General features: G+C 39.5%; 1 protein-coding gene across 1 annotated transcript in view; it reads left to right on the top strand.

The window, feature by feature from the left end:
- Positions 1-14,032, top strand: part of LOC139727857 (exostosin-1-like) — a 128,113-nt gene that overhangs the window by 89,788 nt on the left and 24,293 nt on the right. The window contains exons 2-3 of the mRNA XM_071638830.1: positions 3,797-3,998; positions 10,379-10,498. Of these exons, the coding sequence (XP_071494931.1) occupies positions 3,797-3,998; positions 10,379-10,498 (322 nt within the window). The remainder of the gene's footprint in view (positions 1-3,796; positions 3,999-10,378; positions 10,499-14,032) is intronic.

The raw sequence follows: 14,032 nt of genomic DNA, 5'->3' as shown, positions 1-14,032 counted from the left end.
CTGTCTGTGTGTGTGTGCGTGCACACATTATGTCTCTTCAGTTATGAGTGATTTGCCTGCCTCTATCACTTCTGCCCCGAACAATTTAAGCAGGTGAAGCATCTGCTTGGCATTCTCTTGTGCCTGGCTGCAGCAGTGTGAGATGGGGGGAAGTTCAGACATCAAATTCATTAGTTCCCATTTCGCTGCTAAGACGATCAGAGGGTAGTGATTTCGTTTCTCCAGAAAGAGATTTTGGCAGACCCCTAATTACTGCACGCTCTGCTACATACATGTGGGCGCGCACACACACACTCACACACACACACACACAAATATATCACTTGCCTCATAAATTACGTGCTAGACTACATGCGAGAGGTGTAAATTACAGTCTGTTTGCCATAAAAATTTACGGTAGACTTCTGTTATAAGTCATCATCTCCCACTTGGAAATGTGCCTAAGATTAATTTCAAAATGATGTCGGTCTTGACTAATTTGCAGCAGCAATCATAGCACTCTGTTTTTTTCTGCAAGTTACATGTATTTGCTTGCACTTGTTATGCTCGTGTCCATTAGCATTCTATATGTTTCATATAATATATGTGGGTGTGTGCACATCTTTTGTGTGTGTGAGCATGCGTAGATGTTTTCGTACCAACCACCTTTGAGTATATCCAGTGAGCGAACTTCACCGATATCATCCTTTTTTTAATCAACATCCGCTATGCCTCTTTTCATCCTTCCGCCCAAATGGGTGCAGCATACATTATTAAGACCCAGCGAATCAATCCATCTGTATGTGGCTCATGTGTGGTTACTGCATCATTGATTAAGGAGATGCCTAAGTTCCCCTTACGTTTCCTTTGATGCCAGAAGGTAAAACATCAAACTAATTAATCAGCATCAGAAATGTAGGCTGGTCTATAGAAGCTACATGTATCTTGATGGATCAGCAGCCTATAGCAAATATCACCTCCCCCCCCCCCCCCACGCGCTTCATACAGTACCTCTCATACACACATATATTTATTTATTTGCACAACAATGTGAAAACAAAGAAGCCTCAATCAATCAGAGTCATGGTGGTAGTGCTCACTTGACACAAAAGATGTGATGTTGTTCAGAGACCAATTAGCTAGATGCAAACAAGCAATATGTAGTGTCTGATGTGATGAAAATTGACAGACCTGGTGTATGACGTGGCATATGAATGCAGGGTTTGTTTGTTTGTTTGTTTGCTTGTTTGTTTGTTTGTTTGTTTGTTTGTTTGCTTGCTTGCTTGTTTGTTTGTTTGTTTGTGTTTTTTAAGGGAATTAAGTGACTGTTATCAAAGTGGAATTATATTCTCAAATGGCTCTTCAACACGCAGCAGTAGAGAAGGTATACAGTTGATGTCTTTAGACGGGGAGAGAGCCGTTTTATGAAACTGTTACTTGTCCTTCTATGCCAAACCAAAATTGCTGCCCTATATCCTGATGTAGAAAAAACATTACAGCTGAGAGCTGCCATCCAGCTGAACAGTCTCAGAGTCTGCATAGTTATGATGGGCTTTAAAAAGAAAAAATGAATCACTGCCAGCCTGCTGGAAAGACATTGAGATAAAATAATATTTTTTGTAATTAATGTGTTTTCCAATGATGCGGGGATATACCTTGGCAGCTGTTTGTTACTTTCCAGGCAGCCGCATACATACATCATCAAGACTCGCGTGTTTACAACTCTCTGGTGAAGAAACAAATGCAAGAATTTGATGTTTTGATTCATTGTATCGGCTCATGCCCGAAGCGCTTGTAAATTTACAAATGTTGCTCCTCTTCCTGTTAGAATACATCAAGAGTGCAAATAGAGACCTTCTGCATTGCATCTGTCAGGAGAGATGATCCTTTTTTCCAGTAAACAATAACTCGGTCCGCAAAGATGCAGGGGAGCACAGGGGAAATCTCTGCACGCCACAAATGCATATCGCATGCCACAACTGGAAGAATTCCCCAAATCATTGTCAGATAGGTATCACTGAATCCTTCTCGGCTTGCGCGGGCCTCAAAATGAATTTGATTTATTTATCATTCTTTACGACCCAACGTCTTTCTCTCTCTCTCCCAGATGCCCTGGCCGTGGCAATGAGTGCGAGCTGCTGCTCTGTGCAATTTGCTACGGGGCCGTGAAGTGTGCGAATATTTTTGATTGGCTACAAACCAGGTTTAAGCAGTGCAGGATGGTTAGGAATTGCTTGATGCCTGCATGGACACAGATCTGAGATGTCCTATTCCCCCTGTGTGTTTTGAAGATGACATATTTTGGATTTGAAGATCAAGACAAGCAGCCTTGACCTTGAAACCCTAGTGTGGTATTATCAGACAGTTAACTATATTAAAGCATAGAGTGAGGGATCATGTTTGAAAGATGTGATGATTATTAGAGGTCTGTATATATCCATTTTTTAATAGATTTATATTTTTTCTTTTCTCACTGGATTATTGGCCGACTACTTGTAGGCCCTACTTGTACTTTTCTCCAGAGATTCATTTCCATGTTTACCTCCAGTAGTATTGGGTTTTCATATCCCAAAAGGTGTTGATCCTGGCACAAACTCACAATTAGCAAGAGAGGTCGCGTAGAATAACACAAAAAAGAACAAAATACTTGTTTAAAATTTAGATGATAATATTCCTTGCTGTATGTTGGAAATGCTCCAGATTTTGAGCCCATGATACTGTTTTAGTTCTTGACATCATATCTGTTCCTGTAAGTTATATGGCAAGGCCATCATTCATGGTATCCGGTAGATGGGGAAAATGTCACCATCGCTCTGGTTTGCTAGCATTGACAAAGGATGACTGTTATATATCGGTAACATGCCCAGAGCATATCTTAACAGAGTGCTCCGGTTGTTGAAAGGGTTAGGGAGGATGTTGACAGAAACTGTATCCTGAAGCACTGAGCTGTTGGGTGGGGCAATATTTTAGCAGGTGATATCCATTGATACCCAGCAAGGGGATGTCATCCCAAGTAAATATTGCCCCACCCTTTGGTCTTTCTCTCGGTTTCACTTCCCCTTTTTCTGAAAGGATCACATAATTGCCCTTGTTGATGGTCAGATGGTCACTGAAAGGCCATAGAGTATGGTGGCCATGTGATGGATAGGCTTCCCTGGTGAGGATGAATCAGGTTTCCATGCCGACCAGCATCTTGTCAAAGTGGAAGATGGCTACCAGCGGTAGCCCAGAGTGGGACGTTTACCCAAGCTTGTATCAACACTGAGACCTGTCTATATCTATTCACTTTTCAACCATCTCACAGTGAGATGCATCAGAGTTCATTATGAAGGAATAAAAACACAACAACAAGCAGTACCCCAGACTGTGACAATGATATCAGTTGGAACCCTGATCTGCCATAGAGGGTCAAAACCAACAGAAAAGAAAAAAGAAAACAAAAAAACACAGGAAGAAGAAGAAGCAAATGAAAAGTTTATTGACCCTTTGTGATTATGCAGGTCTATATAATCATATCAACCAAAACACAGGTTCTGAAATGATAGTATATGGTATTATGATGGCATATGAAGCTTTTAATATACCAATTGTATACACATGATTATGATGTAATCTTTTTTTTCTTTTCTCTTTTTGTGGTACTGCAGGCCTACTGCTGTTCCATATTTGCAGACCTTTGCATCAAATAGGCAAATTCACTGTGTGTGCAAACCTGTGCAGCTACTTGTAATGTATAAAGGAAAGAAAACTGATGATGTCTGTCATCTGATGAATATCCATTCATTTTTTTCTTTAATTCATTTATTTGTCACTCCAGGTTCGACTACCAGGTGCTCCTGCACAACTCCACCTTTTGCCTGGTGCCCAGGGGGCGCCGCCTGGGCTCCTTCCGATTCCTGGAGTCGCTACAGGCCGCCTGCATTCCCATGATCCTCAGCAACCTGTGGGAGCTGCCCTTCTCTGAGGTCATCGACTGGAGCAAGGCTGTAATCATGGGAGATGAGCGGCTACTACTCCAGGTATAGATAGCATTATCTACATTCACTCTGTTTCCTCGGTACCAGTGATGATAGCTAACATCTACGATGGGTGAAAATACTTCTCAACCAACAACTCAATCAGACCAGGCTTTTCATTGATACAAGTCTCATAGTCTTCATCATCAAGTACTGTGTACGATGTGATGATAGGAGTCTGGATGTATAGTGCATGGCATGCAGTTACTCTCGCTTTTTGCATGACAGAAATGTAACATGAAGTTTTGAGGTGAGAACTATCAAGTGTTGAGTAGAAACTGTGTTCACAGCAAGTGGTAAACACGGACCTTAAATGCACTTGAACATTTCAAGGTGTTTATTTCCTAGAAGTAACTCTCCACTCCCAGGGGTCAAGCTTGATTATAACTGCATTCAGGTAGACACAGTTTGACTATCACTATGGTACCTGACTAATGCTATACTGTAAAGGGAGGAGATACTTCTACATTGAGCTTCCCTCTTCTACATTGAGCTACCCTCAGCTTAGCCACAAGGAATCATTTGGTTGTGAGGATTGATGATAACATTAAGTCAGCTGAACAGGAGAGTATTCACACAGTCTCAAACTTGAACTTCAACTCCCTTTGGTCTCCAGAATAGCTAATTCAAGCGAACTTTAAGTCAGTGTGAACCTAGATATTGGTTATATCATGGATTCAGTCTTTCTGTCCCCTGGAAGTTGCTGGCAGCATAATCAGTTCAAGAAATTACAACTGGAAAACTACAGGTGTTCGCATGGATTTTAATTTTGTGAATTTCAGGAGAGCCAAGATTTGCAAAATTAGAATACACAGGAAGTTCTTGTCTACACTATATTCCTTGAATGCCCGTGGCAATTCGTGAAAATTTCATGCCGCGAAAAATGCCCTCAGCTCCAATTTGCAAAAGTTTTGTATCACAAAATAAAGTTTCTGGTTTTACAGTATAAGGCAAAACACACTGTCCCCTGGACAAGACATTCATAGTTGTGCATTGTACGTGAGTCACAACTTCATTCGAGATCTCACTTCCCTTTCCAGTAGAGAGCAGTGTGCAAGCCCAGTGAAGTGGACGGTCTCACAAACACTCGGGGGAAATTTGCAAATGACACCAACATGCGTGGTTCACCCCTTGTGACTTGTATTGCCAGTAGTCCACAAACTGCCAACCAGGCACAGCATACCATTCGCCAAACTACTGAAATTGTGTGGTTGGTGGTATTGTCATTGCTGCTGGGGAAAATTTGGGCAAAAGGGGAATTTTTTTATAGTTTCTGGAAAGAAAAGGGCACATTGTTAATTTTTTTCAAATGATGAGTCATAATAAAGGGAACAATCGGCAGAATTCATTTTATCGTGTACATGTCATATATGGCTTGAACAAAGTAACCCATTTTTTCCCAGCTCTATCTGAGCAAGAACAAAATTGCTTGAAGTCACTGAATACACGGGGGTACTCTGAGAAACACACATGCACACACACTTCGTGAACACCAAAAATATAATTTTGCCCTCTTTGTCGATATTTTGCCAAGCCATAAACCGCTTGCCACAAGATTCTTCATGTTTGTAGAAAAATTGGACCCAGTACACCTTCGCCATAAGAGATGGAATATGACTGTGGACATTTTCACCCTTGGAAACAAAAGTAAAACAAGCAAACTTTTCCAATTTACATCATTTTAAATTGTCATCCATAGAATTCAACCACTTTTGCTCTTTTCCTTTCTTTATCCCTCTGTTGTTCCTCATCTTGTTTGATGTTGCCTCCCTATTCATCCTTTTACTTCAAAGTTTGCCCCCCCCCCCCCCATAGTCCTCAGGATCATCACTGACCCTCCTCTGCCTTTTGTCTGTCCACCCTCCTTTAGTCTCCCTCCCTTTTAATACCTGTTGGGCTCCTTGCCCATGACCTCCAACCCTCCCCTTTTGTTTTCTTTGTTCCGTGTCCCTAGCCCTCCTCTTACTGTTCTTGCTGTGTGTAGTCCTTGCTGTCCCTGCCTGTTTGTAATTTTGCCCTTAATGAAGATTCTGCTTTCTGAGGATTGAAAGCTCAGGCCCCTTTTGACTCCACTTCTCTAATAAAGGACATAATTATCACAGTTGGTGTGTGTTTGCAGGTAGCAAATTCCATGTTCCTAATTTTAGCCCCTTTACTGCAATTTGTTTGCTGATCTGCATGCACAGTGCTGCCCTTCCTTCACCAATAGGCTGAGATGACTTGTTGATTGTCCATGAATAGAGATTACCTAATCCCCCTAATCCCTATTGTATTACCATGGTCTTCCTGTTGGACTGAGACACATTGCTACACCTGAGTGGGCTTGCTTAAACTTTACAACTACCTCTAGGGGAAATTTAGATGAATGACTAAAAATGCCAATGAAAGAGCTTGACAAGTTAAAGCTTAACCCATTGAGGACGGGCTGATTTTGCTACAACACGCATTTCCCGTAGACACCTGCTCGAGTATATTTTGGATTCATCTTCAACGGGTTTAAATAATGCCCGAGCACATTGATGTTTATGCCATTTTAAAGTTGCCTTCTTGGTGGGGGATAAGAGAGTGTTTCCAACAGTGCTCGCCAAATTTGATTTGCCGCTGCCACAACAAGCTACAAAATTGTCAGCAAAGATTTTCGAGGAAGCCTAGCAGCAGTTACAGTGCTTGTCCTGCATTTTGCAGGGTGTGTGATGCAAAATTGTATATTTTACAGTGCTAGTCCACACAATGTTCATTAAAAGCCGAGTTTTAAAGATTGTGTGAAACCAGTTGAACAGAGTAGAAGAAATTTCATACAAGTCATTCTTAATCTCAGAAGCTGTTTTTTTTTTTCCCCTGAAGAAATACACATAAATAAATAATTCAAATTGGCAGTCTGGCCATTACATCCCCCCCCCCCCCCCCATAAGAAAAAAAGAAAAAGAATATTGCACAGTTATTGCATCACAACAAATGATGTGAAGGGTGTACTGTTTTCCTGTGTAATTTTTTGACAACCAAAAAAAAAAAAAAAATGAAATATTTATCATGAAAATTTGTATTTAGGTCAGTGAATGAAAAAGAGACCATGACATATCACTCACCAATCCGAATATCTGGTAGCTATGTGTATGGTAGTTGCATGAGCATGTGAAATACAGAATTCCACAAATCTCTCATTTCAAGTCCAATTTTAATAAAATTCTACTGGTATGTGGGTCTGATGTTAAGATTTCAATTGTTGTTAACATGATGTACAATTATTCTTAAAAGAAATGATGCATTTTCTGTTAGAACATCCCCTGTATTACGCCTTAGAATCAAGCCATGTATATTATTGTCTTTTTCCTGCACTTAATGCCTCCCATGAAATTATGTACTTCAAGAGTACTAGTGTCCTAGATGTGATGTTATGTGTTTGCAAGGAAAATTGTAAAGGGAATAGAAGGGAAAAAAAAGAGTGACTGGGAAGGCGTGATATTCTAAACGAAAATGACTTTGCCCGAAGCAGATTTGCTCACTGTTATATTCATATCATTCAGCGACCCACTTTCCAGAGAGTTATCACATAAGAATTAAATTTTTATGCCTCCATCTCAAAGGGTGCTGAAGGCAGTATGTAATGGAGTTGTCCATCCCAGATCTGTTGGAATAGTGATGGAATGGAAACCTTATGGTGGATTTTCTTGGTGCTTCAACCAGGGACGCTACATGAGGCATAGATACATAATTAGATTTCGGGCAAAGTTCTTTTTTACATGCTCAATTAGCACTTGTAATATTCAAATGTAGTGGATGAAAATGAATTGGGAAATACTTTGTTTGTGCAGAGAGGGTTGTAGGGTACACCTTGGTCAGTGGGCAAGATTAATGAACTTCATCAAACTGTAATTGAAGCACTATGGACTTGTAGCAAATATAGTGATTGCATGAGAAAGCAGAGGTGTGTCAGCTGATAGTGCACTACAGTCAAATATCTCCAGTCTCTACTTTGCTTGGTTTTGACAGGCTTGTGGATGTCTTTGTTACATACATGTAGGTACTGTCATCTATTCTTGGCACACTTTATACGAGAGTAATTCTTTTCACAACTGGAGTTATTACTACTTAATAACTGTGGACCTCCAGTTGTATTTCAATTCTTTGTGTGGTTGTCATCATACAGGCAATTCAAACCAAAGTCCACCATAATGTATTGGTCTATCAGGCTTCAAGTCTAACATGTTATTATTTTTTAAAGTACAATTCCACACTGTTTGCCGTAAGTGAATTGAGTAGAATTAGATAAGAAGGATGATAGAAGATTTATCAGCGTTGAATGAAAAGAAGGAACATAAGTAATTTTGAAGTTTCACATATTTTCACATGACAATGACATAGTTGTAGTAGATATGCTGTATCGGTATGCAAATTTTCCTTTTGCATATTCCAAAGAAAGAGTTCATCGATGTAGATTTTTATTCATCCCGGTGGTATGATAAAAGCATGTAGATTAAATCTGTTCGACTTGACTTACTTATGAAAATCACAGAGAGAACAGTTTTGTGACTTGTTTGAGTCACTTCTTTAGCTCTGTCTGACTGGCGAGCATTCACCCATGATGGATGAATGGATGATGTTATACTGCCTTTATTTTTTGTATGTTGATTTTCTCAAGTAAGTCCAGTCGAACAGATTTTATAATTAACACACTTTTATCAAAGAAAGAGATGTGAGTTGATGACATCATCACCTCAGCCAATATGCCATACTGTAAAACCAGAAATTTCCAGTATTGACCATGGCAGGAATGAAATCATTACATCTGCCATAATAGAGGTTTGCTTAATTAGCAGCAGCTGCGAAAAGTAAATATATTTGCTTTCTGTCTTGTGAATAGTCCTTGCCAGAATCAATGTATTTAAAGAGGAATTAAAGGAGAAATTGCATTGTGTGTTTATATTGATTTGGAGAAAACTCTAGAGTGAAGTCAAACATATTGACAGTACAAATGATCAAATGATGAAAGTTTTAGGTTCATGTTTTTGAAGAAAAAAAAAATGATGAGATTGGTCTCAGTTACATTCTACATGCAAAGTAGACGAGACAAATTGTCATTGCTCCTGTGCTGTCAATAGTTTGTACAGAAAATATTACAAAAATCAGGCAGGCTTTTTGTCTTTGATGATAAAAGTAGCCATAAAACCTCGTCTGTGCAAAGTCATTGTTGAATCATTACAGCTCCAGAACAGTATTTGTCGGCAAATGCATTGGAGACTTATGAACTATTACAGCTCATCTGATATGCATCGATATATCGTATGACTGCAGCTGATACCACAGTTCTCAGGAAATATAATCATTGGTTTAATTCCATAATGAAGTTTGATTTTGATTTTTTAACCATTTCGAATCCATATCAGGATGAACTATAATGATGAGTGGATTTTCACTTTAAACAACAGAGAGATGTTTTTATTTGCATTTATTACCTAGTATTAGATCAACAGCTCTGAGCAGATGCTTGTGTTTGTATTTCACTTTCAGTTGAGAAACGTTATTCTTTGCACGTAGCATTTTAGGCACCGTTTCTTAATTCAAATAAAGTTTGTTGTTTAGATCATTGCATCCTATTGCAGTCATTTTTGTTTTTGAGTGGCTTTTGAAACCAAGAATCAGATACTCCTTCAATGAAGAAAACCATGTTTAATAGACTTCTTCTTGAACCAGGGTTTGTACACAATCACAAAGACCAAAAGCAGTCGATCTTTTGTAACAATCAGCACCTTAATGTTGATGGTTCCATCTTGAAAATGATTGACTTTTGTCCATACTTACCATTGTATGTGTGTATGTAGATGTCTTTCTTTTCATGGTTCATATCCTTGTATAGCACTGCTTATAAAGTGGAATTTGCCTCAAATATGCACGTTTGTTTGACAGTGAATGCAGAGTTGTTAGTTGTATACATTAGTGAACTTTGAGGAAAATTGTCTCTGATATTGTGTCAACTTTCAGCTAAGGAAACTTGTAGTCAAAATTAAGAGAGTAAAGTGAATGAAAATTTGTGACAGAATATATTTTGCTAAATTTTTACCAGTGACAGGAGTGTAGCAATAAGTCATTTGAAACTCAATTCTCTTTTTTAAACTTGTACGATGTGTTCCCAGTGACAGCTTAAAATTCAAAACTGTGGTATGCTTCAGTGTTTCTTCGTCCATTTTAACACCATTGTGCAGTTCAGTCAGTGAAAACAATTAGCCATCACTAAGTTACAGCAGTGTCAAAAACATTAAGAGTGAATCAGAGAATCTGAATGTTTTCAACCATCATTGCTTCATATTAAGTCTTGTTTCCTCAATCCAGACAAAAGTCTTAAAATCATTATCACTTCATGTAGAGTCTTGTTTTCATCATTCCAGGTACCGTCCACCATGAGATCGATATCAGCCGAGCAGATTTTGAGGTTACGGCAGCAAACGCAGCTTCTCTGGAACAGCTACTTTTCATCCACGGAAAAAATAGTCCATACCACTTTAGAGGTAGGAACTCTTAAGTTAGACTTAAGTCACTTTATGACAGCATTCTAATTCGCTTGTCAGCATTGTCCTTAACTCATTGTGTGCTGTGTTTGCACACCCGACTCACTTGACAGCTTGTCACTTTTGCATATCATGCTCAAAAGCACAACTGCACAAACTGATCGATAAATCGACATATGCCACAGTACACTGAAATCGTCATAGCCATATAGCTTTGTCATAAAATTTGCATCACAGCAAAAAGCTTGCAATCTTCTTTAGATACAAATCTGCTGTACTGCATTTCTAGCATTAACACTTCCACAAAAAGTTTCGTGGCTTTGAGAAGTTTACAGAATGTTTTCCAAAAGCACTCATGCGTTGCGGTCCCAGAATAACGTGGCACACGGGGTTTTTCACACCATTGCACACAAAGAGTTTTAGAAGCGTGATTCAAATGGACCTGTTCCATAAAAAGTGCAATTTCTTTAAACATAAAATGAGTATGAATTTATACACGTGTTTGAATTTATACTGTTCATTAGATTTAGAGCCAGGTACACGTTTTTTTCAACCATGACTGGGATCATTTCTCCTTGTGTCACAGCTGTGCAAGAGGTCCTAACGTGACAGAAATACAATTGCCGTCCCTTCGTCGTCCGATTTTAGCCATGCCTCAGATTAGCTAGAACGTGGGAGATTGCCCAAGGGGGATCAAGGCGTGCGAAGAGGGGCATTTGACCCTAATCAGTCTGTCATTTGGCCACCAAATTAATCAGCAATGAATTACTAATGCCAGCAAGTTGTCCCAGTTTGCCACGTATGCAAATTAGTCTATTTAAAGGCCATTTATATTCGGATGCAGCAGCAGAGTGGCCTGGTGTTAAATTGGATTGTCTGGTAGAGAGATTAGGTTCACCTGTGAAAACTTGTCTCTTTTCTTATTCAGCTGTCTACCTAACTCAGTGTCTGACTGTCTTATTGACTAGACAACCTACACATGCTCCATTGATTATGATACTCAGAGAGTATTATCTTCACTGTGAAAACCCAATAGTTCAACCACAGTCAATCAGCTTTCAGACTGTCTGTTTGTTTCAATACTAGTTGTGGTTAATCTAAGGTATTGCTTTTTCTTTCTTCCCTTCTTTTTCTATTTTAAACCTTTTTTCTTTACCCCAGAGCCTTTACTTCAGTCCAGAGGAGTAGATTTACCCCTTGAGTTATATGTCATTGTTTGCTAAAATGTACATTGTCTAGAGTGAATCAGCTGTTGCAAGATTTAGATTAGTATTTACTCCCTTTTCATTTTTCCCAGCTCTCTTTATATCTTCTTTTGCGATACATATTAGGCCTATTTAGTGATAGAACATGGCAGAATGAAATTGAATTTTTGGAAGGAGAAGAAAGATTGTCCTAGAAAAATATTCATGATGAAAATTGAGTTATTCGAAAAAGAGGAAAGATTGTCTTGGAAAAATATTGATACCTTTTGATATTTCAGACTGTCAAGAGTCAAGAGTATCCATAGTAGATGTGGGATCATTTGTGTAGCTCTCAGCTTGATTTTTTTTTTTCTTTACCTCTTGTTCAAGAACAATAAGTGCAGATCCTCCCACCTTTTCTCTTTCCCTTTTCTCTTTCCCTCCCCCATTTCTCTCTGTGTTTTTGGTCTCTTTTTTGTTGTTGTAAAGGATTGACTACACTTCCTCAAAAAGTGGCAACCCACTCACTGATGTTCATGTATATCTGAGCTCAGTGCCTTGGTAGTTTTGTGAATCTCAGACTTCTGTTAATATTGATCTTTTCAAAGATCAAACTGCTATCATTGCTGGCACTTTGATACTACAGTAACCACTTTTTGTCAGGTCCCAGTGGTCCCAAGCATAACAATTCATGTTGTGATTGGGCACTGCCCTAGACATTGCAAACATTCCCTTCCTGTGAGCAAGCCAGACAATCAGCTGGTTTACCTGAGGAGCATTCTGACTCTCCCCCACCAGCAGAAGCACATGAAGAGGGGAAGAATATGGGGTGGGGGTGAGAGATGACCCCAGTGACCTCCCAAAGAACCTTGGCATACCTGGGTGTATGTGATATAGCCTGACCTTTAACCCTGCTCCCATTCTTGGACTGTGGGGGAGCCCTGTAAGAACTTGTTGCTGCTGTTCGTACAAAAAGGGAATAGGACGGTCAGGGGGAAGAAGGGAAGGGAAGGGAGGTAGGATGTAAACCAACCAACCACCTTGTACCTGAGTTTGTTTTGAAAGACTGGGGCAAACAGCTGTAATAGTACCAAAAGGGATTGCAGTTTTGATTATAGAGGTCATGTTATGAGTTGATTTCATGCAGCCTCTGGTGATAGACTCAACCCAAATAGTGATACCCAAGCACCAGTGATTTGGAATGGTCCAGGCCGTGGCCATTAAATTGTTCATTCAAGTGCACCTGTTCATTGAGTGAGGCCAGGTTAACTATCCCAGCACATGTTACTGTGATAACAGAGAAGGGAGCTTTCAAGTATGGAAATCTTTGCAACCTTGTCATTCTATTTATTATCATAACCTGTTTATTTTGTTTTTAATACACATAACCAGTAAGATAATGAAAACTTTTGGGAAAAGAAACTGAACTGCCCCTCAAAAAAGAAAGAAAAAAAATCTTGTTTTATTTTGTCTTTAAACCAATAAACAAAACTGCTCCTAGTTGATGATATTTTAAATGAGACCGTAACCTCACAGAGGATCCAAACAGTAAATAATGACTCTTTAAACCACTTTCCGACAGGGGATGGGGGTAGTTTGAGTCTTTTAAACACTGTTTGAAATGACATATCCTATGATGATAAACAGCAGGAGTGAAGCTGGGGATACTTCCGATGGCATTAATGGCATTTCCATTCTCAACTTCATATTTTCTGTTTCAAAAATCGTCCCAAACACAATGGGCATTACAAGAAGAAAAAAGTCCAAAGTTATGATAGCATTCTTGAGATTTATGACCTAATGGATGCTATATCCACGCCATATCCACCTAGCAAAAATCTATAAATTTCTCAATGTCTCAACCGACATGAATTTTTACTCAGTTACCATGTTCAGTTTTAGCACCAATTTAGCACATGCACACACACCGAACATGCCTTTCTCAGTGGGGTACCTCTCGTTTAAAATAGTCATTTTCCAGACAGAGGAATGTGAAGTTTACAACATGAAGGCACCAGGGGGTATCTTAAACCTGCTGACAAATTGTAGGAAGTGTGTTACACACAGACGAGGTGAATCCAATAGGGGGGGGGGGGGGGGGGGGGCTCCTATTCCCCCTTCACCAGCCAGCCAAGGTCCCTGTAAATAGGAAGCATTGAATTATTAACAACTCAATTAATTATACACTGTTATAGTTATCGACAGGGATAGGGGTTGGGGATGGGGATTTCATTGACCTTCAGACAGTAAGGTCAGTAGGCCCATGGTCAGTGATCAAAGCCAGTGTCCAGGTCATCATCATTGGTCAGTTGATTGCCTCCCATCTTTCCCCCATAGTGTCCTAATTGGA

The sequence above is a fragment of the Diadema antillarum genome, unplaced genomic scaffold (assembly GCF_040938485.1).
Source record: "Diadema antillarum isolate AM-2024a unplaced genomic scaffold, OU_Dant_1.0 seq00000156_RagTag, whole genome shotgun sequence".
NCBI lineage: Eukaryota > Metazoa > Echinodermata > Echinoidea > Diadematoida > Diadematidae > Diadema > Diadema antillarum.
The sequence above is the reverse complement of the archived record's forward strand: the minus strand, read 5'-3'. Positions and strand labels throughout refer to the sequence as shown.